The sequence below is a fragment of the Sus scrofa genome, chromosome 10 (assembly GCF_000003025.6).
Source record: "Sus scrofa isolate TJ Tabasco breed Duroc chromosome 10, Sscrofa11.1, whole genome shotgun sequence".
Taxonomy (NCBI): domain Eukaryota; kingdom Metazoa; phylum Chordata; class Mammalia; order Artiodactyla; family Suidae; genus Sus; species Sus scrofa.
In genome coordinates, this window is record NC_010452.4 from 11,526,091 (window position 1) to 11,547,016 (window position 20,926).

Here is a 20,926-nt window from a genome sequence, read left to right on the forward strand (position 1 = left end):
TTGTTTGCCCCTATATCTGTCCTTAGCCTATGCTTTCCAAGGGACAGGTCGCTGTTTGATTTACTCTCTGCCTGATTCATTGCCTCCCTAGCTCCGTAAGATAGGGGCGTTCTTCTCTTTACAGCCTAGTTGTTTCCTGAATGATATACAGCAGGTGATAAAAATTTGGATTAAGGTATGAAGCAATACCGCCTTGTGCTGTGATTAACCTCTGTTTATATTTATGTCAACTCTCAACTAGATTGCGAGGGCAAGGGTCAGTGTCTGAGTCATCCTGACCCTCTAGGGCTTGGGAGCAGAGCAAACCCCTGGTCAAGCGGCTGCAGGTAGGTTGGCTGATCCGCTGAAAAGGGAAGCAGCAGAAGGACACCTGGAAACCCGCCCCTTCGAAGTCCTTCTGCTCCCGCCCGGTTGCCTGCGAGCCCCCTGGCCCCAACCCTCCCTGCGCTCCAGCGCCGACAGCCCAGCGCCCCACCGGCCGGCGGCGGGAGGGGCGGGACTTCCGGTCCCTCGCCAATGCCTTCCGGTGCGAGGCGGAAGCCGGCTCCCGGTCCGGATCGGAGCCGGAGAGTCTCAGGCACTGGTCTTCGCGGTGGATGCTTTTCGGCGCCGCCGCAGCCCCGCGCCGCGGGACGGGGAGACCGGGTAGGCACGGGAGAGTCGGGACTCCCCGCGCGGGCAGAGGGAGACTCGGGACCCCAAGGTTTGAGGCAGGGGACCAGGATCGGGGGCCGGGGAGCCCAGAGGGCAGCCGCAGGGGGCTGGGGTGGGAGGCACCCGGGACCCTGAGGCCGAAGAGGCCCCGGAGGGGAGGGGGCGGCGGGTGACACCGGGCGGGATGCATCTCGAAGGAAGGCGGTCCCGCTTGGGGAGTGTCCGGGACTTGGCAGGTTGTCTGCGAGGCCGGCTTCTAGGGGAGGCTGGAGGGGAGGGTCCTTCTCCGAGGGTCCTAGAGGAGAAGGACGTCCTGACCTAACGCATCCGAAAGACGACTAGTCACCTCTTGGATGCTGAACTCGTCTTGCTTCATTTGCAATTGATGCTGGCTCTTTAAGGGAGCGTTTTACAAATTATTTATTCATTTTTTACCCGTGCGGATTTCGGGGAAAAATGTTACATGCCCAGGGAAAACTTGAACTCTTTCTCACCCAGGTCCAACTTAGGCTACATTTCTTTGTCAACAAGATCGTGCTTTAAAGTTGTCTTCATACAAGTAAGCCATGCAAAGTTTTCTTTTTGGAATCTTCTCTGCCCTGCAGAGTTTAGGTTGTCTTATTTTCTTTGTCATGGAATGAACTTCTAAATGCGTTTGGAATTACAGTGATAATTACATGGCAAATCAGTGACGTCACGTTTGCAGTTGCAGATCGTTGTTTTTCTGCCTGACTTTCTGATACATTTTTACCAAAAGTTACCCTATTGTGTTTAGTATTTGAGGGCAATTTTAGATTAGGGTGCAACCAGTTACTAGTAATTTTGGATTTACTGTTATTTTTTATTTCTGCTATAAGGAGGACATATATATTTGCCCTTGACAGTTTTTTAAAAAGTATTGATAATCCACGATCTGTTGTTATATATACATTAGCGCATTTTGTTTTCCTTATTGGACATCATGTAGTATGTAGGCTTGCTTTTATCATTGTCAAAGGTAATTAGTAACTTTATTTGCTACGTTTTATTAATGTTTAATTGATGGCAATTAATATGTACTTTCTAATCTACATCATATAGTGTCTCACTTCTGTGAAATTGCAAAGACTCCTTTAGCTTTAGGTAGATGGCAAATTTGGATTTTTATCACAACTGGTCAAGGTAGCTAGGAAGAGCCCTAACTTGTTATTGGTGGGGGTGATGTCTGATGATTGAATCATTTGCTTGTTTCAAGTGTTTATTTGTTTGTTTGTTTTGTCTTTTTAGGGACACTCCCACGGCATATGGAAGTTCCCAGGCTGGGGGTCGAATTGGAGCTGCAGCTGCTGGCCTATACCACAGCCACAGCAACTCAGGATCCTTACTCACTGAGCAAGGCCAGGGACTGAACCCAAGTCCTCATGGATGCTAGTTTGGTTTGTTACCCTGAGCCACAATGGGAACTCCTGTTTCAAGTGTTTTATATTTCACGTGTTAACATTTTTTCTTTTTAAAACTGTTGGTATGGGTATCAGATTTAGATCTAATTTGGTGGTTTGACTTGCACTAATTCAGGTAAGCAAAAACATTTTGTGTTTATTGATGGCCTGGTGTCTTGTTAGCTTATAAACACTTTTCTCCCTGGCTTTATTGAGGCATAATTGACAAATCAAAATGGCCTATATTTAAGGTGTACAACGTGATGATTTATGTACACATATATTGTGAAGTGATTACTGAAGTCAAAAAGCTAATTAACAAATCACTTCCCATATTGCTAATTTCTCTATTTTTGTGTGTGTGAGAACACTAAAGACGTACTCTTACTAAATTTCAAATGTATAACACAGCATTATTAACTCTAGCTTATAAACCCCTGATGGCTTTGAAAATTTATACCTAAGATAGATATAATTTCCTCATGCTTAGGGGCACAGCTGATTCAAGAGGAGAGCATGGCCGAAATAAAAAACGCTTGAACATGTAAATAAGCAGATTGAATAATTTTTCACATTGGAAGGTGAAAGGATGACACTAATCTTTAAAGTTTTTGAATTAACTGCTATGTAGATTTCTACATGTCTTAATTCAGTCTTATTTCTTTAGTCGATATTATTTTTCTAATAATAGCTTGATCTGATTTTTCCATAAAACCTTGCTTTAAAAATGCGTTCTTTCCCCTTTTGCCATGATTTTAGGAGATAAACTAGTTGAGAAAGCCTGCAGGCCATTAGGTGCTCGTGGTTGAAACACAGGAACCCTGCCTTCTGTGGCAAGTTTCTTGTTATGTATCTGAGTAGTATGTTTGAAATTTGATTGCTTTGTGTTCTGGATAATCTTTGGATTTTTGTTCATTGTTCTGATTGTTGAGTAAATTTCTTAGCTTTTTCTAGATAAATGCTATGTATTATTCTGTAGGATTTAGATGCATTTTACAGTTTAACCAATAGTAGCGTTTTTTCTATCAGGGTGCAGCAAATTACTAGTTATTCTTATAGATTTACTCTTCATTTCTGCTACAGTGAAATATATATTTGTGCATTGGAAGAACTATCAAAACAGCAATAGCTAAAACAAACTGTCTTCACATACACATGTTAACCTGTTTTGTTTTCCTAAATCACTAGTTTGTAATATGTGAAATAACTTGCTGTATTGGGTTTTTTGGTTTTGTCCTCTCTGAGTATCTGTTTCATTACTATATAGCATATTCTGTTGTCTTCATCCCCTAGTTAGAAAGTGACTCCCTGCCTTCAGTAGAGAAGCAGGAGGATGTGTTCCCACGGAGGAGCACAGCTTTTCTGCAGAGTGTGGATCTGCTTGTTTGCCTTCCCGCTGCTGCATTGCCTTTGATGCAGGATGGTGGCTCTCAACCAGGTTGGCTGAGGCATAATCAACTCCTTCCTTTAATATCTTTGTGTCCTTTTTCTTTTGCTGAGTTAGACTTTGTGTCTCATAGTGACTAAGCTGACCTGGGCCTCCAAGTCGTACACCAAGATCAGAGCAGCCAAAAGCTCTGCAGTTCTGTCAGCGGAGCCTTGTCCTTTCTGCCGTGTCTGGTCCCGTAGATCTGGGCAAATCTTCCAGCCTGCGGTCATGTAGCTGTGGCTCTAAACCACTTGGACACATTATTGTGTTTGAAAATGGGTTTAATGCTAAATCATAATTGATTTGGATTATATAAATGGCCTCTATTTAGTTTTGCTTGGAGTGAGGCATGACATTAAATTATACATGAGCTTTTCTTTCTTCTTCTTCTTCTTTTTTTTTGCTTTTTAGGGCCGTACCCGCGGCATATGGAGGTTCCCAGGCTAGGGGTTGAATTGGAGCTGTAGCTGCTGACCTATACCACAGCCACTGCAACACCAGATCCTTAACCCACTGAGCGAGGCCAAGAATCGAACCTGCAACCTCAAGGTTCCTGGTCGGATTCGTTTCTGCTGCGCCACGACGGGAACTCCTACAGGAGCTTTTCTATTAAAGTGATACGGATGTACCTCACAATTGCAAATACTGTAGAAAGTGTACTCATTGCCTTTGGTCTTTGCTGTTGCTCTTGTTAGGTGTTGTTTTTTCGTTTTTTGATTTGAGATCCTGAGGAAAAGAAAAGCTACCAGATAAGAGATTTGGGCAGAGTTTGGGGAGACTAACCATTATTGGCAAGAGGTTAAGGGGTGATGTTTGGCACTGTCTGCAGTGGTTGGAAGGAGTGTCTTAACAGTAAGGTTGTTTAGAATTGCCATTGTCTGGCGGTAATAAAAAGCAGGAAGATTTTAGTTGCTTTTATTGTTGTTTTAAAATACCCTACAGACAGTGTTCTGTAGCGGACGGAACTAAATCCCTCCCAGCTCTCCCACCTCCGTGAGGATGACCTGGCAGAGACTCGGGAAATCCAAGTTTATATGGTAATTGGGAGTCATGGAGAGGTTTGAGAGAAGGGTTGAAATGTGGATAAAAAGCAACATTGGAGTTGACTTTCAATACTGAGAGGATGAGGGCATGGAGATTGATGAGAACATTGGAATGTGAGACGAGCAAGCACTATGTATGCATGAACTTGTCTCAAAGCAGAGGAGGGAGGGCAGGCCCTAGGAAGTGATACAGGATTAAGTTCTAGGCTTGCCCACAAGAACTAGTAAAATAAGAAGTATCAGTCCGCTCCTAATATTGTAAACCTAGGTGATGACTGTTTCACAGTAACTGATTAAAGTAGAAAGCTTGTGGGAAATATACGCCCAAGCTCAACTGATATTTTCCCAATAAACAGTTATTTATTGGTTCTGATTCTCTGAGTTCTAGAGCTAGAAAGGAGCTAGGAGATAATCTGAGTTGACTCTCTTAAGGATGGTTAAGTGTTGATCAATCCTGAACAGGTGGGTTTTGGTTTCTAAGCCTCCATAGCCTCTTCAGGGTCTTATCCTAACAGGTAGGATTCCTTTGTCTTTTTGTTGCTTTGTGGCTTATACATTATTATTTGATCTCAAACAAGCATATAAAATATTATTCTCTAGACTTAATTGAAACCTCAATTGCTTTCATTTAAGCTCCTGTCTTCTGAATCTCTTTTCCTTTGCCGATAGAAAACAAATGAACAGGATCCTTTTTATAAACATGTAACCTGTTCTCTAATAAATACCTGGTTAACGTTCCTTGGGTAAGACTATCTTTTTTCCTTGAGGATTTCTTCCTAAAAACGCTTTTCTGTCTCTTTAGTCAGGTCACAAGCCTTTATTTCGGTTGGTCTTTTAAGATTCTAGGTTTTTCTTATCCTTTTTAAAGTGTGGTGAACAAAGCTTAGAAGAGTCTGACTAATGCAGAACAATAACAATGAATTTTGTGTGTAAATTTTTTAGGCAGTGCTTTTCTTACAGTCATTTGATCCTTAGGGCAGGACAGGTGGTACACCAAGAGGTGGAACAACCTGAGCTACAGGAAGTTTCAGTGACTTGCCTTGCGTCCTGCAGAGAGAGCTAGGCTGGGTGGGAGCTGGGTGGCAACCCCAGTCTTCTAACCCTGAGACCCATCCCCTTTTCCCCTGCGTCTCACTTTGAGGTCCTTATGTACTGTCTATTTTTAGATGTACCTTAGAATCAAGTTGGCTCTTTCATTTCTTCTCCCCTCTCACCAGTGTGACTTGCTCTTAGGGATATAAAGTGTTTGCTGACTCACCTTGTGCTTTGTCTTCCGCACTTAAAATAGTGTCATTGCCGGAGTTCCCATCGTGGCTCAGTGGTTAACGAATCCAGCCAGGAACCATGAGGTTGCGGGTTCGATCCCTGGCCTCGCTCAGTGGGTTAAGGATCCAGCATTGCCGTGAGCTGTGGTGTAGGCTGCAGACGAGGCTCGGACCCTGCATTGCTGTGACTCTGGTGCAGGCCGGCGGCTATAGCTCCGATTGGACCCCTAGCCTGGGAACCTCCATATGCCGAGGGAGTGGACCTAGAAATGACAAAAAGACAAAAAAAAAACCCAAAAAACAAAACAAAACAAAATAGTGTCATTGCCAACTTGGAGTGAATGTCCTTTAATCCAGTCTTCTCCCAGGTTTGGGTGCTTTCCTCACACTTGCTCTCCAGAGGGCTTTAGGCCCGGGCCCGAATCTAGAGAGTAACCAGGTTTTCACTTCCTTTTTAAGCAGCCTTGGTCTGTTGTGGGATGGCTCCAGTTGTAAGGTGATTCTTTTGTTTATAGCAGATCCAAATTACCTAATGTGTTTTTGTCTGTTGGTTTTGGTTTTATCAGCCAGAGAAACATAGATGATCTGTCTTCTCCTTGATCTACAAAAAAATTGTCACATATTTAAAGGTAACTGTCTCTTAGTGTCTCTTCTCCAGGCAAAATAATGCCAATGCCGAGGCCTCTCGCTATCCGGATCGTCTTATTCTGGATGCACTAGGCTGTCAATGTTCTGAAAACACAGCTTCTGTAATTGTCTACAGTATTTTATTTTATTTATTTATTTATTTATTTATCTTTTTGCCATTTCTAGGGCCGCTCCCGTGGCATATGGAGGTTCCCAGGCTAGGGGTTGAATTGGAGCTGTAGCCACTGGCCTATGCCAGAGCCACAGCAACACAGGATCCGAGCCGTGTCTGCGATCTATACCACAGCTCATGGCAACGCTGGATCGTTAACCCACTGAGCAAGACCAGGGATCGAACCCGCAACCTCGTGATTCCTAAGCACTGAGCCACGACGGGAACTCCTACACTATTTTAGATGTCTGATCAAGGCAGCAAATAGTAGGATTATGACTCCCTGTAAGGTGGACACTATACTCTTTGCTGTTGCGTGTGCAGTATTGTTGAAGACCAAAATTGCATTAATATTTAAGTAGACACATTTTGCTCTTACATTAAGCATTTGATAAAAGCCAAAGCTCCTGAGATTTTTCACGGGAACTATCAGTCTGGTCCCTGTACTTAGACAACTCATTTTTAAATTGAAATGCATGACTATGTTTAACCCCCTATTAAATTTTATCCTGCCGATGTTTCAGCAGTCTGTTTTAGCCTATGGAAATATATCTTGGTTTCAATATTCTCGTTTGCTTATTAGTCATCCTTTTCTTTTCAGCTTTGTCCTCTCCATTTGTAATATTTATTCTTAAAGCTTGTGTTGAGTCATGGCTGGCTTTGGGCTGATTAAAGCTACAGAGTTAATGTACCTTGTAGGGCTCAGAAGCAAATCATTTGTGGATAGTTTTATGCAAAGTTTTCTGCAGAGAAGGGTGACAAATGCTTGTTCTCTGGGCCTGGTTGCCTTATTCCCTGGGAGATCCAAGAGTTGTTTCTAGGCCATTCCATAGCCTTTATGAGGCCCTTAGCTCCTGCTACTTACTTTCCATGCATGTCTCTGAGGAACAGGAGAAGACAAATCATTGGAATTGCATTCTAACATGCCTGTGTCTCTCTTGGCTCTCACAACTAATGTTACCTCTTAAACCTAAGAACAGTTGAAAACTTGGCTTAAGGAAAGTATCTGAGACCTAGCCTGGCTTATGTTTATGAATTTGCTTCGGAGTCTGGTCTTTGAACTGCATGTGAACTCTTATCCACACTCTGAAGACCTGAAAATTGCCGTTACCTATAAAGTTTTTTTTTTTTAAAAAAAGACTTGTAGGAGTTCCTGCTGTGGTACAGTGGGATCAGTGGCATCTCTGTGGTGCCAGGACACAGGTTCGATCCCTGCCTGGTGCGGTGGTTTAAGGGATTTGGTGCTGCCACAACTGCAGTGTAGGTTGCCACTGTGGCTCAGATCTGATCCCTGGCCAGGGAGCTCCCTATGCTGTGGGGCCTCCAACAAAGAGAGGAGAAAAAAAAGACTTGTAGAGGAAAACAATAATTAACATTCTTGGAAACTAGGCTTGCCATTGGCTTTAGGATATTTTTTATACATATAGCTTATCTATACATATATGTAGCTTTATGTAGAGAGTATTTCCATTTGAGTCAATATGAATCCTTTAAGTTTTCAACTAGTAATCTCTCACGTAGACAGAGCAGATCATCTGCCTCTCAGCGTGTTCTCTTGGATGCTGTTCTAAAGGCTGCTCTCTGAACAAGGGACAGCTCTCAGTAACACAATTTAACGTGGAGAATGGACTCGCTCCATGTGGAATCTTTGCATCAGTGATGACAGCCTGGGTTCTTGCGGTGACACTGTTGATCCCTGTCGGTCCTCCTTACAACTGGGTCCAAGGAAGCGCCGCGGCGGCTGCGGTGGCTGGAGGACCTTGTGGTCCCGAGCGCCTGGCTTTCACAGCCATGGGGAGAGACGGTGGAGACACCGCACGTACGTGGGGAGAGCTCGTGTGTCTCTGTAAAAGTGGCTTCGGGTAACCCGTTAACGTTGCGTCTGAGCCCTTCCTTGACACCCCTTAGATGTGCATCCGTGGTGTGGGCAAGAGTGGTGTCTGTGTTAGTGAAATTTGGCCGAAAAGGTTTTGTAGTTTAGATCAGTGGTTCTTAACCTGCCAGAGCCAATGCTATTTTTATAACATGTGTTTTAGTCCTTCTTACAAACTGGACTGCAAAGAAATGAGCGTAATGTTCTAACTGTAACATAACGGAGAAATAAAAGGAAGTCATTAGCATGTTTTTAACTTGTATACGCTCTACACGTACTAAGTGGTTTTTGTATCTAGAATTACTGCGACTGAAATCATTACAGAAGCAGACTTTTTCAGGTAAATTGTACTTACATCCTCTGGATTATATTTATCATTGAGGCGATTTTCTAAAATGGTGAATAACTCTTGGCCAAATTCAGAGAAAAGTTAAGTACAGTTTTGCCTTGACTCTGAAAGCAGTTACATTTTGGGAGAACTTAGTGATTATTTAGAAATGTGAAAAAGAGGATTCCTGTTGATCATTTAAACAGGTTTTTTCACCCGGTCTGTTTCTAGTGGGATATTAAGCGATTCTGAGGGATGCAGGATAGTCCTTTGTGGTGCAGCCCTGGCCCTCGTGTCACGACATCCGGCATGGCATTCCTCAGGGCACTAGTGCCTTCAGTGACCCCATCATTGTCACAACCAAGAAGTGTTTTCACAGACTTTCAAAACATCCCTTAGGGGTTAAAATTAAACCATATTATTGTTCAGCTTTGTACACTTAAGGAAGCCGGTTTCTCTCCTCTGCGTGTGTGTGTGTGTGTGTGTGTGTGTGTGTGTGTGTGTGTAGAACTGCCTCTTTAGGATAACAAATATTGTTTAATATCACAATTCTGCTTCTTTAAGGCGGTTGTCTGGAGCCTTGTGTTAAGTCCTAATGAGGCAAAGTGCAGCCTCATTAGCAAAGAGTGTTGTGACTGATTAGTCGTATCTGCCGTGGGTGCAAGGGGCATGGCTGTGCGAGACAGCTGCCGCTTACCGCATCTCCATGTGGCTCCCACTGGGTACTGATCATCCCGGCCTTGAGAGTACTTTCGGTGTATTGAACAGGACTGTGGGATTGAACTATTGCAGAGTGATTAGTTAATAGGAGAGAGTATTTATAGCCTCTTTGTCTTTCAGGGATTAGCTGGGTTTTCAATCATGTGTTGAATAAAGAATGGAAAATGGACAATTTAATCAGTTTTGCCACTCTGAGAAATTTAAAAGTTCCTCTTTTCTTGGTGGTTTTAATATGTTGTGTATTAATTTTTGAAAATTTTAGGTGCCTTAAGTAATTAAAAATGTGTAATGATTTTCTGTTTTTATAAACGAATGCTTTTGGTGATCTTTTTGCATAAAAAGTTTATAGAGTATTTTGAGTTTATTTAGTCTAGTTCCCCTCAATTATGCTTAAGAAACTGGTCCTAGAAAGGTGGAATGTTCTGCCCAGGTAACACATCGAGTGCAAGAACCGGGTTAGCAGCCAGATCTAGCCAGACCTGCTTTCCAGCCAAGGGTCATTCTGCTGCAAGAATGATTACAGTTCAATGATGCTGATCACGGGCAGGTTTTCTGAAGAGAGTGATTTTTGAGTCTCTATTTAAGGGAGTGAATATGAATTTATAGTTAAGAGAAATAATAGTTAAGAGAATAGAGAATATGAATTAATACTTGAGAATAATTTAATGGATTAGTTGTTAAGAGAAGAGTTCATGCCATTCAGTGGCACTGGGGGATGGTGGGCAGAGAGAAGTGTGTACATATCATAAGAGTCATCCAAATGGACAACATAGCCACTTGAAACGCACAGTGACACGGGATACCCCTGGGGGATGAGGAGATTTTGCTGGTTCATACAGGCTGGCCATTGGGTGGTTCCAGGGGATATTCCAAAGAACCCCAAGTGTAGGGAGCGGGTGGGCCAAGAGAAGTTACGGAGAGCTTGCTTTGTGAGGAGGTTAAGGATGGAGAGACCTGTAGCCATTGAAGCTCAGGTGCTCTCTGTAAGGAGCATTGGGTTAGGAATTCGGAAGTCCTCTAGGAGGGAATTTTAAGCACAGGGGGCACAGAGAAAATACTGTAGGATGTAAATAGATCCTTTAGAAGGTTGCCAGATTTGGGGTTTCATCAGAGCTTTCTCATCTGTAAAATAAAGTAATACCCCAATGCTTAGATTTGTTATGGGGAGTAAAGGCAGCAGTGCACGTAGTGTGAGCCTGACTCCCGGCATGTGGGCACGTGGGACTCCACAGTTTATTTGATTTTATTCGAGGGCGTCGTTGCTGCTGGCTGAGGGCCCGGGAGAAGGTATCGCTAGAGTCAGGTCCTCCCCCACTTTCCTTCCCTTTCCCTTGTTTTTGTCACCTCCATGGCTCTTTAGGATGCTTTTTTCCCCAACTATTTTCTACGATCCCCCCAGCAAGTGAGAGAATTACAAGACGGAAATGAAGCACCGGGAAGTCCTCAGCCTGCTTTGCCCCAGGTTTCTTACTTCGGCTCGTCTCACTCTATATGGTACTTCTTTCTCTTCCTCTGTGATCCTCAGGCCCATACTTTTTAGAATAAACTGTGCACCTTTGGGGGGCTGTGTTTTAATGGCAAATTCCACTTCATCAGATGGAAAGGATGTTTTTGCCAGAGCGCTCTCTCCAGTTAACTTCGTTGCCCCCCACCCCCGGAATTTAACTGCGAAGATGTGGTTGGAAAGGGAGAGGCAAAGAACAAGATTCTGAAATAACTTCTCCTTTTCCTCTTCAGAGGATTACTCCCTTTAGGTTCGGGTAAAAAACAAAATATTTGATGGACACCAACTCCAAAGCTAACTGGTTGAGCAAAAGATGTTTTCTTTAATAACTGTGATTTAGATGGGAAAACAAGAAAGTAGCTTCGTGGTAATCGAGTGACAGGTTGTTTGGGTCCACAAGTGAGATTACTAGAGATGAGGCCTAGAGTGTCTCCTCATCCTTCTAGGGTAACTCTTTCTGAGCCAGTCCTGGGGCCATTTCCCTTGTGGTAGAGTTTGCTCTTCACTCAGGGAGACTGACTGTGTTCAGTTATCATTCTAAGGAGCCTTGGTAATGCTTGAAGATCTGGTAAAGAAGGTTCTTTCTTAGAACCCTCAGAGCTGGAAGAGAGCTCTTCTGGACAATTTTGTAGGCTAGGTTTTAAATTTAAGTTAAGAAATGTGCGTATGTCCACATTCATAAGCAAAAGGAGTTTGGAAATGCTCGAAAGAGGCCTTTAAGAAGTAAATTTGAGTATTTCTTTTTAGTAATCCCTGTTTTTTTTTTTTTCCAAAGGTGCATTATATAAATAAACATTACTTTTTGAGTGATAATGATTTTTCTGTAATTTGATTTTAAGATGAACAACTTCCTATTTTCAGACCCCAGTGTTTCAAATTACATGATATTGTGTTTCGTTGTCTTACAGTTGATAAATGTTGGTAGTCTGTGGTACCACTTGATTTTCGTTGAGACGCACTGGCATTATTGTCTCGAAAAAGACCAGAGTAAGTGGGGTGTTGACATCAGTATTTGTTCTGTAGGCTCGGTGCACACTCCCCTGCAGTCTCTTCCTGGCCTCGCTCCTTTGTTTTCCTCCGCTGGATAATGATATTTTCTCATCTCACATTAAAAGCACTCATTTCTTTTTCTTTTTTCCTCAGTCTCTCCTCCAAATGAAATCTCCATCTCTCCTGTGATGATAGCTAATCCATGATTATTTCATTAAGTTGATTCAGACTTGACCTAAAAGCATATTATGTACGTTCTGTATTTTAAAGTGAAACTTGTAAAACTAAACAAAAAGTTTAGTTTTTGCAAACTCTTTTCTGAATTCGCAAGTGGTTTAATGTATAGAGATGGCTTGTTTGCCCTGTTACTTCAGATTTCCTTTTTTTTTTTTGGACTCCAGTTTCTGGGATAATATATATATTTCTTCCCTAGAGCACCTGAGAAGAGAAAGAATGAGGGGAAGAGACAGGACCTTTTTCAATTTGACAAATAGGTATAGCTACTTCTTTTTTCCTTCTCCAGGTTCTTCTTCTTTAATCTCATTTTATATATATAGGGAGGAATTCACATACAAATTCATTTCTTTTGGAATGTGAGACAGGAACGTTCCTCATATTACAGCCTGCTGCAGGGCACAGTTAGAATCCAGTGATTAAAATCACCCAAACGCTTTTATTTCTTTGCTTTACAACCTAGTCTTTGCCAGCTGAAAAGATTAATGGAGAGTAAACGATAAATGCATTTCCATCTGCTGCAAAAAAAAAAAAAAAATCGTTTAGACAGTTTCCCTCTTTTTAAATCTAGAAAAAGGATTGCTTTGAAGTGAAGTGTAAATTAGTGGCTCCCTAATAAGTGGTTATTAGATTCCTGCTCTGGAAGCCTGTTCAGGTGATGCCGACATGGTCACCGCCAGTTAACAGTTCGTCACAAGTAGTCTCTCCCTGGGGAATAGAACAAGCAGTCCTGCATTCTTGAGAGTCTTTCCTTTTCACCCCCAACTGAGAAGTTTTAGGTAAAGGTGTTACTTTCCCTGAACTGCTTAGGTTTTCTTAGGCTGTCAAGGTCAAAAGCAAACCAGACTCTTAAGAATTGTCTGCAGTAGATCCTTTTAACACATTGCAACCTGAGAGAACTAAGCTGTTTTGAATAACTCATATCTCGTTGAATATACTGCTGTCCCTGCCAGCTGCTAAAGCTGTGTGTGTTGGGAGGGGGACCTCTTGAATTGCTGTGCTTGCCAATAGTTGATGGCTCTTGATTCTTTTTGACATTGTTATGGTTTATCATGGTTGCCCCTCAAGATCACTTGGCAGCACTGTTGTCTAGAGGAATTCCATTAATCCCTTAATGCTGTAATCTAATCCTTAGTAATTAGATCTCTGGGATCAAGTGGGTAGATTACCTTCCTGCTTTAATAATTTTTAATGATTTAATTTGTGGTTCTTTGCTGTTGGCCTCCAGGTTATCCTGTTTGCTGAAGGTGGTATGATGGGCGATAGGATTATCTCCTCCCTTCAGAGGAGTGAGTAACTAAAATGTAATTTCTTTATTTTTACCTTCCTAAGGTGATTTTTGACACATCTGCTAGTGTGGTTTTGTAAACCAATTTTAGAAAGAGGATAATAATTATATTACTAATAATTGTTAAATATTTACTGTGTGCCGGTTATTGTGCCCAGGGTTTCATGTGTTTTCCAGTTGAATCCTCACTGCAGTCTTACTAAGTGTCTTTCTTTCGTTTTTTTTTTTTGGTCTTTTTGGGGCTGCACCCACGGCATATGGGGGTTCTCAGGCTAGGGGTTGAATCGGAGCTGTAGCCACCAGCCTACACCACAGCCACAGCAACACAGGATCTAAGCCACATCTGCAACCTACACCACAGCTCACAGCAACACCAGATCCTTAACTCACTGAGCAAGGCCAGGGATCAAACCCCCGTCCTCATGGATAGTTGGGTAGTTGGGTCTGTTACCGCTGAGCCATGACGGGAACTCCCTAAGTATCCTTCTGATGCCAGCTTCACAAATACAGAACCCGAGCTAGATGGAGGCTAAATAGCGCTCCCGTGTTACACAGAAATTGGAGCTGGAATTTGAACTGGGGCAACCTGACTTCAAAGCCTTAACTCTTAACTACTCTGTTGTACATCAAGCTGATGCCTTCTGTTTTATACATAATATAATCTATTATTAAGATTTCCACTCATAAAATTTCCCTCTTTCCTACTAGAGTATTAAATTTTCCCTGTTTAATTAATATTAAAATTTCCCTGTTTCCTTGTTTCCTATTAGAATCTTTTTTTTCTTTCTATTCCAGTAAACCTTTCATCTTTAGTTTTGGAGGTTGCCAATTGGTTTCTTGCAAAAAGCTTTTTAAAAGCTTTTCCCATTTTATTCCAGGAAAAGAATTGTGTCACCTTGCTAACTGTTTGGCATATGTGCTTTCAAGTTGGGGGTAGCCAGTCCTTTGTGTGGGTAGAAATGAACAGTTAAAGCATTTATATGTTACTTTGGATTATATTGTAAGTTTTTTGGGCAGATTTGCCATGTGCACTTTATCTTAGACATATAAATTAACTTTTATGCTGTAAATGTGCAGATGGGGAAAATCTGGAAGCATCCTGTTGAGAAGAGAAAAAAATCCACTCAGAATTTAAAATTGGTCATGCGGAATTTTAAAAGTGGGGTGGGAGTTGGATAAGCTGTATATAGATTGTTGAATTAAAAGTTTTTCACATTTTTCTGTCCTTAGAGTCAACCTTTATAACACTGTTATTAGGAAATACTTGACTTGCTAAACTCGACTGAACACTTTAATTTCGGGGGCACAGTTTCTAAATCCATGAAGTCCTCCTCACACAACAAGATGTCATTTTACTGTATTTAGGGGTGACACATGCATTCTGAATTTTGACAAATTGTGATTAACCGAAGTGAGTTTCACGTCTCTGAGGTGACATATAGTCATTCTTTTTTCACTGGAAAGTAGGTGGTGGGAAGAGTAGGCAGCCGTTTAATAAAGCAGCCAGTGGGTTTCCTTTATCTTACATGAAGTGTTAACCTTTGCATTTTGCTGCAGAAGAGACGTTTGCTTCAGATCAAGCTTAATCTTTTTTTCTGAAAACCTAAATATGTTTAAGCGTTGTTTTGAAACAATGATAATCGTGAGGTAGTACACGTAACATAATTTTGTTTGGAAGCTTTTTAGCCCTGCGTAAGGAAGGAATATCACAGAAAGCCAGGTAGGCAAGTGTGGCTGAGTTCTGCCTAGTGGTTGTGATCGAAGAGTCTGATTCAGGCTGAAACAGTGGCCTCTTTATTAGACAGTGTGCTTCAGTGTCATAAAGAGAAGGGAAAGGAAAAAAGTGCATCTTCGTGGCAGGCACTGTGTTAGGTGTTGTGTGCTTGCATGTTAACTCAAATCCTGTGTTTAATTCTGTGTTATTATCTCTTTTTTTAAAAGATGAGGAAAATGAAATTTGTAAAGCAAATAACCTGTCTGTGGTTAGGACTTAGACTTGCAGAGCTGGGGTTTGACCCAAGAATATCTTACTCTAAGGCCTGAATTCATAGCCTATGCTTTCTGTCTTCAATTGGCTTTTCTTCTTCTCATATTTCATTTTTACCCTTCGGCTCTGTTGGAAGTTTTTCAGTTCTATTTTTTTTTCTTTCAATGGTTACCCTAAGAATATTAATATGTATACTTAACAAAGTCTAAATGTAAATAATATCCTCACCCTCTTCCTGAATAATAGACTCGACCTCTTTCGGATATAAACTATTTGTATTAGATGTTATAGTTCTGGGACTTGATCTTTTTTGTTTTCCCCACAGTGGCACCTGTGACACATGGAAGTTCCCAGGCTAGGGGTCAAATGGGAGCTGCAGCTGCAGGCCTGTGCCACAGCAATACTGGATCTGAGCTGTGTCTGCGATGTACACTACACGTGGCAGCGCTGGATCCTTAACCTACTGAGAGAGGCCAGGGACTGAACCCGAATCCTCACGGAGACTCTGTCAGGTTCTTAACCTGCTGAGCCACAACGGGAGTTTCAGGGACTTGATCTTTTAACCCCAGAAATAACAGAATAAGGTGTTTAGATTTACCCATATGCATTTATCTTTTCTTTTTTCCTTCTGGTCGTCTGACCATCCCTTCATGAGTATCGACTATGAGATGAATTGGTTTTTAAACAGCTCTGGACTCGCCCTGGGGCTTTGCCGGGGGTGGGGGGGGGGCTCCGCTCTGGCTCCACCTTGCCCCGACCCTGACCATTGCCCCTGTTACCTATTTCATGTGTCTTCCCTCATCCCCTGGTCAAGTTCATGCCACCAGGACTGTGCAGACACCCCAGGGCATGCTGGCTTCACAACTAGCTCACCTCTCTGGATTTGTGCTCTCTGACCATTGTTGCCCTCAGAGCCTTTCTCTTATGTGCAGCTGGCTTTGCCATACATTTTAAAAAGAATTTTAAAATATTTACTCTAGCTTTGTAGGTGCTCTCCAGTCACCGGGCCACATTGCCAGCGATAGAAGTCCGTGGTGTCGTCGCGCTTGATTGGAGTGTTTTGCATTGATCCCAGGAGGTGGGGAGAAGACCTGATTTGTTTTAGTCTACCATGCCCATTCCTAGTAGCTAGCAAAGCTCTTCTCATTGAGAGCATAAGAAATAAACTGTTCAAAGGAGAATGGTGGGGTTTAGGACACGCTTGCCACCTAAAATAGGGCCCCTTGGCATGTTGACTGTTTTCAGCTGAAGGAATGTGAGAAATGGCAGCTACAGGAAGGACTTTCTGACTTTCTCCTAAGCAGATCCTCAGAGCATCTTTTTCTCTAAGACAGAGGAATGAATGCCAGAGGAGTCCGAAGGAGCCGTCCTTGCTCAGTTTCCCGGTTTGCTGTCCTAGCTCATAACCCTTATTGTCTTATCACACTTTTCCGTGACTCAACTCTTCATCAAACTTGATGTAAAAACACTCAGCTTTAACCATTTCTTTGGTTTTCATTCTCCATGAAGGGTCCTGTGTCACATAAAACTTAAATCAGTTTGTATGCTTTTCTTTTGTGAATCTGTCTCTCGTTACAGAGACCCAGCTGAGAAACTTCGAGGGGTTGAGGGAAAAGATATTTTCCTTCCCTGCAGTTTCTGGCGACCACAAGGAGTGGCTGGGGCACCACCCTCCTTCTGGAAGCTCCAGATGGGATTTTGGGAAAACCACAAAGTCAATGAAAGATAAGAATTCTTACCAAAGTCACCTCTTTGCCAATTGACTTTCTGTAGTACACTCTCCCTAGGGTTTGGTCAAGAGAGGAAGGTAAAAATTCCTTTGCCCATTCTTTTCCAAATTCAGATTAGCAGGAAAAATTCTAAAGACGACATCCTTGAATTTTGACTCTTGTGAACTTGTTTTCTGGTAGCCATTCATGATTAATCCTTTCCTTCCCAGGCACGGCTGTCGGTCTCTTCCTCCTCTTGTGTCCTGAGAACTCGGCTTGGCTTTCCGCCTGCTGGGGCATGAGGTTATTAAACCTGTATTTGTGGGCAGGCAGCTGTCAGATTGGAGACCCAGATACGGCTGCACAGAAATATGGGCTGCACCCTGTTGGTGGCTAATGTCCTGCTCACCATTGCCGGCTCTCGGTGGGGCTTGTTGAAGTTTTTCTTTTGGCTATGTCCGGGAGTGGCTCTGGATGTTGTATTTTCTGTACCCTCTTTGAGAAAGCCTCTTGTGTCCATGATTGAGCCGTAAAAGGCTTAACGGCTTTGAGTTCCTTGATATAGGCATACCTTTGGTTTAAAAAAAGAAAAAGAAAAGAGTTCAAAACTTCTAGGGATATTTACTGTTTGCCCTGTGTGAAACCTGATAATAAGATATTTGAAGAGATGTATATTTTTAAAAAGAGCTCTCTGGTCAGAACCGTTAGCACCATTGGAAGCTGCTATCCAGCACTTGATAGGAAGGTTTTTGTTTTTTTTTTTAAATTAAAATTTTTTTGTTTGTTGAGTCCTCTCTATTCTTCCTTTGTTTCTGCTCCTCCCATGAGAACTTCTAAGTTGTCTAAAACTCCCTTCTTGAACCCTTGCTGGCTGTCTGTTCCTCCAACTCTGTCTACTTCCCTTTTGGTTGGTCCAGTTTTGCTGACGATAATTCGGAACTTTATTGGCTTCTTTGGGAAATTTAAGATCTCAAAGTCACTCCTGTAAGACCTCTTTCTGGACTTCCTGTCATGGCTCTGTGGTTAACAAACCTGACTAGCATCCGTGAGGATGCCGGTTCGATCCCTGGCCTCGCTCAGTGGGTTAAGGATCCAGTGTTGCCGTGAGCTGTATGGCGTAGGTTGCAGACGTGGCTCGGATCCTGGTCACTGTGGCTGTGGTGTAGGCTGGCAGCTGCAGGTCCAATTTGACCCCTTGCCTGGGAACTTCCATGTACTGTGGGTGTGGCCCTAAAAAGAAAAAAAAAAAAAAAAAAAAGACCTCTTTCTTCCCGTTGCTTATGCTCCTGTTTCTTCCCGTTGCCACCATTCTGGTCCCTTGAACCTTTTGCTGGGTCCCTCTTCAAGCTCCTGTCTCCTGCATCCCTCTATTCGTCTCTGCCAGACCCTTTCCACTCCAGCCCCTCCGTCACTTGAACTCTAGGCCTCTGACTCTCAAGGGACCCAAGGTCCCCCAGAAGCAACTACCTGAGACTGAAAAGGAAAAAGGCTAATTAGAAGTAGATGGTTTATGAAGGATAATGTGAGAAAAAGAATGTGTATATATATGTACGTGTGTATGACTGGGTCACTTTGCTTTAAGCAGAAATGGACAGAACATTGTAAATCAATTATAATAGAAAAAATAAAAATCTTGAAAGAAATAAATGGGATAATTTATCCACTTAAATGAGCTTAAGAGGCATGCAGTCAGCTTCTAGATGTCTCCTTCATCACCTGCCCAAAATGCAGCTCACAACCTCCATAGGATTGTATCTCTTAGGAAAGTGAAAGTTGATTTCTCCATAGGTATGCGTATATCTATGCATGCACATCACGTATATGTGTTATTTTTCTATCTCTGGAAGTTATTACCAAACTAATTTATAAAATCCCTTGAAGTTCTGTTCAGATTGGTTTAGAGATAAAGGAGCATTTATGTAAATTACGTATTCCTAAAATTTTCAGGACTATAGATTAACGCCCAGTTTTTTTAAGTTCACATTTATCTGGGATAACCTTTGGTAAATAAAGCTATTTTTAATATTTGTGGTAAAATAAAAACAGGTTTGTCCTCAGAGTTATTAACATTAAATATAGCACAGACATATGCCTTTTTTTTTCCTACTTAGGTTTACTAGTCAAACAAGCTTATGTTATCACCAATAGATATTTAAGATTATGAAGCTATAAATCCAACCAGAGAACAAAATGTACAATAAAAATAAATTGCTTGATGTATGTCAAGTACAGCAGTTGGGGGGGGGGAGAAGAAAAGAACCAGGTGGGATACATGTGTGACTTTTTAGATTCTTTGTTTTTGTGATTTTTTTTATGCTTGCCTGATTTGTCAACAAGAAAAATAACTTAGAGTGGTGGCTAGCTTTGTTTAATGTCTCATAAAATTTTCATGAAGCAAGTCAGGCAAAATTATTAAGAATAAGTGAATTAATGTAAGTATGGTGAAAGCTTATAAATTAACTTTTCGACATTGCTTGTGTTTTATCATCTGTCTACTTAAAAATCATTTCCAAAATCTTTTTGGTGCCTTGAACCCTTTTTAGAGTGATGAATATTCATTGAATATCTAGATCATTTCCAAATAAGATAAAATACTGAATCGTTAATTGCTGAACGTAGCTTATCTTCTTTTGGCTTCCTCGATTCTGTAGAGACTAAAAATATTTGGGTCTCTTAACAAATATGTTCTTTGCCACGTTGGAAACTTGTGCTAAGAGGATGCACGTGCCTCTAGAAATTGTGAAATGGTGAATTTGTACATTTGCAAAAGCTACGACACAATGTTAGCATGTGATAGGCTGTTCACAAGTACATGCTTTCTAGTTTCATTGAAAATCAGGGTTAGTGGAGTTCCCGTGGTGGTGCAGTGGTTAACGAATCCAACTAGGAACCATGGGGTGGCGGGTTCAATCACTGCCCTTGCTCAGTGGGTTAGGGATCTGGCGTTGCCGTGAGCTATGGTGTAGGTCGCAGACGAGGCTAGAATCCTGTGTTGCTGTGGTTCTGGCGTAGACCAGCGGCGGCTACAGCTCCGATTGTACCTCTAGCCTGGGAACCTCCATATGCCATGGGAAGCAGCCCTAGAAATGGCAAAAAGACAAAAAAAAAAAAAGAAAAGAAAAGAAAAGAAAAAGAAAATCAGGGTTGCTGAGGATTAAAAAATTCTTATTAATTATGTAAATTAAACTGCTGGAAATAATAAGGGCGAAGAAAAACATCTCTGTAGCTAAAGTATGCAAGCAAAATAGGATGTGTTTCTGACGAGGAAAAGTCTAAGTGGTATGAAGAATGTATTTCTTTTTTTTTTTTTTAAGAATGTATTTCTATTAAGGGACAAAGAAAGTAATGTTATCATAAAATAGAGAGACTGGCTGTTCCTCCTTGAGAAAGAGGGAAAGCACGGGCCGGAATCAGCATCTGTAGAAAGAAGGGAGGACAAAGTAAGAAGTTTGGGGGAAAGGGGTTTTGTGTGTGGTTAGGCATCTGTATTGAATAGATTTGTTTATAAGTTAAAAAAGGCTTAAGTTAAAAAAAGACAAGTTTCAGTATTGTAAGGATGCTGTGTATAACTAGAATGATAAAGTTTTCTTGGATTATTGATTTTATTATCTCTCATTAAGAAAATGTAAAAAGGTTTTTCTTTATCTTTTAAGTAATCTGTTTGGAGAACCAAGATTTTGTGTCT

At 41.8% G+C, this 20,926-nt stretch overlaps 1 protein-coding gene across 8 annotated transcripts in view; it reads left to right on the top strand.

The window, feature by feature from the left end:
• Nucleotides 263-20,926, top strand: part of DISP1 (dispatched RND transporter family member 1) — a 183,536-nt gene continuing 162,872 nt past the window's right edge. For 3 of the 8 annotated variants that reach the window (XM_021064351.1, XM_021064353.1, XM_021064358.1), the window contains exons 1-2: nucleotides 516-645; nucleotides 1,153-1,213. Coding sequence is in view for 1 of the 8 variants with exons in the window: in XM_021064349.1 (XP_020920008.1) it covers nucleotides 597-645 (49 nt within the window). In the remaining 7 variants the exon portion in view is untranslated. Of the gene's footprint in view, nucleotides 327-506; nucleotides 646-1,152; nucleotides 1,214-20,926 lie in introns of those variants that run through there. The other 5 variants (XM_021064349.1, XM_021064360.1, XM_021064356.1 and 2 more) reach the window with 4 other exon arrangements.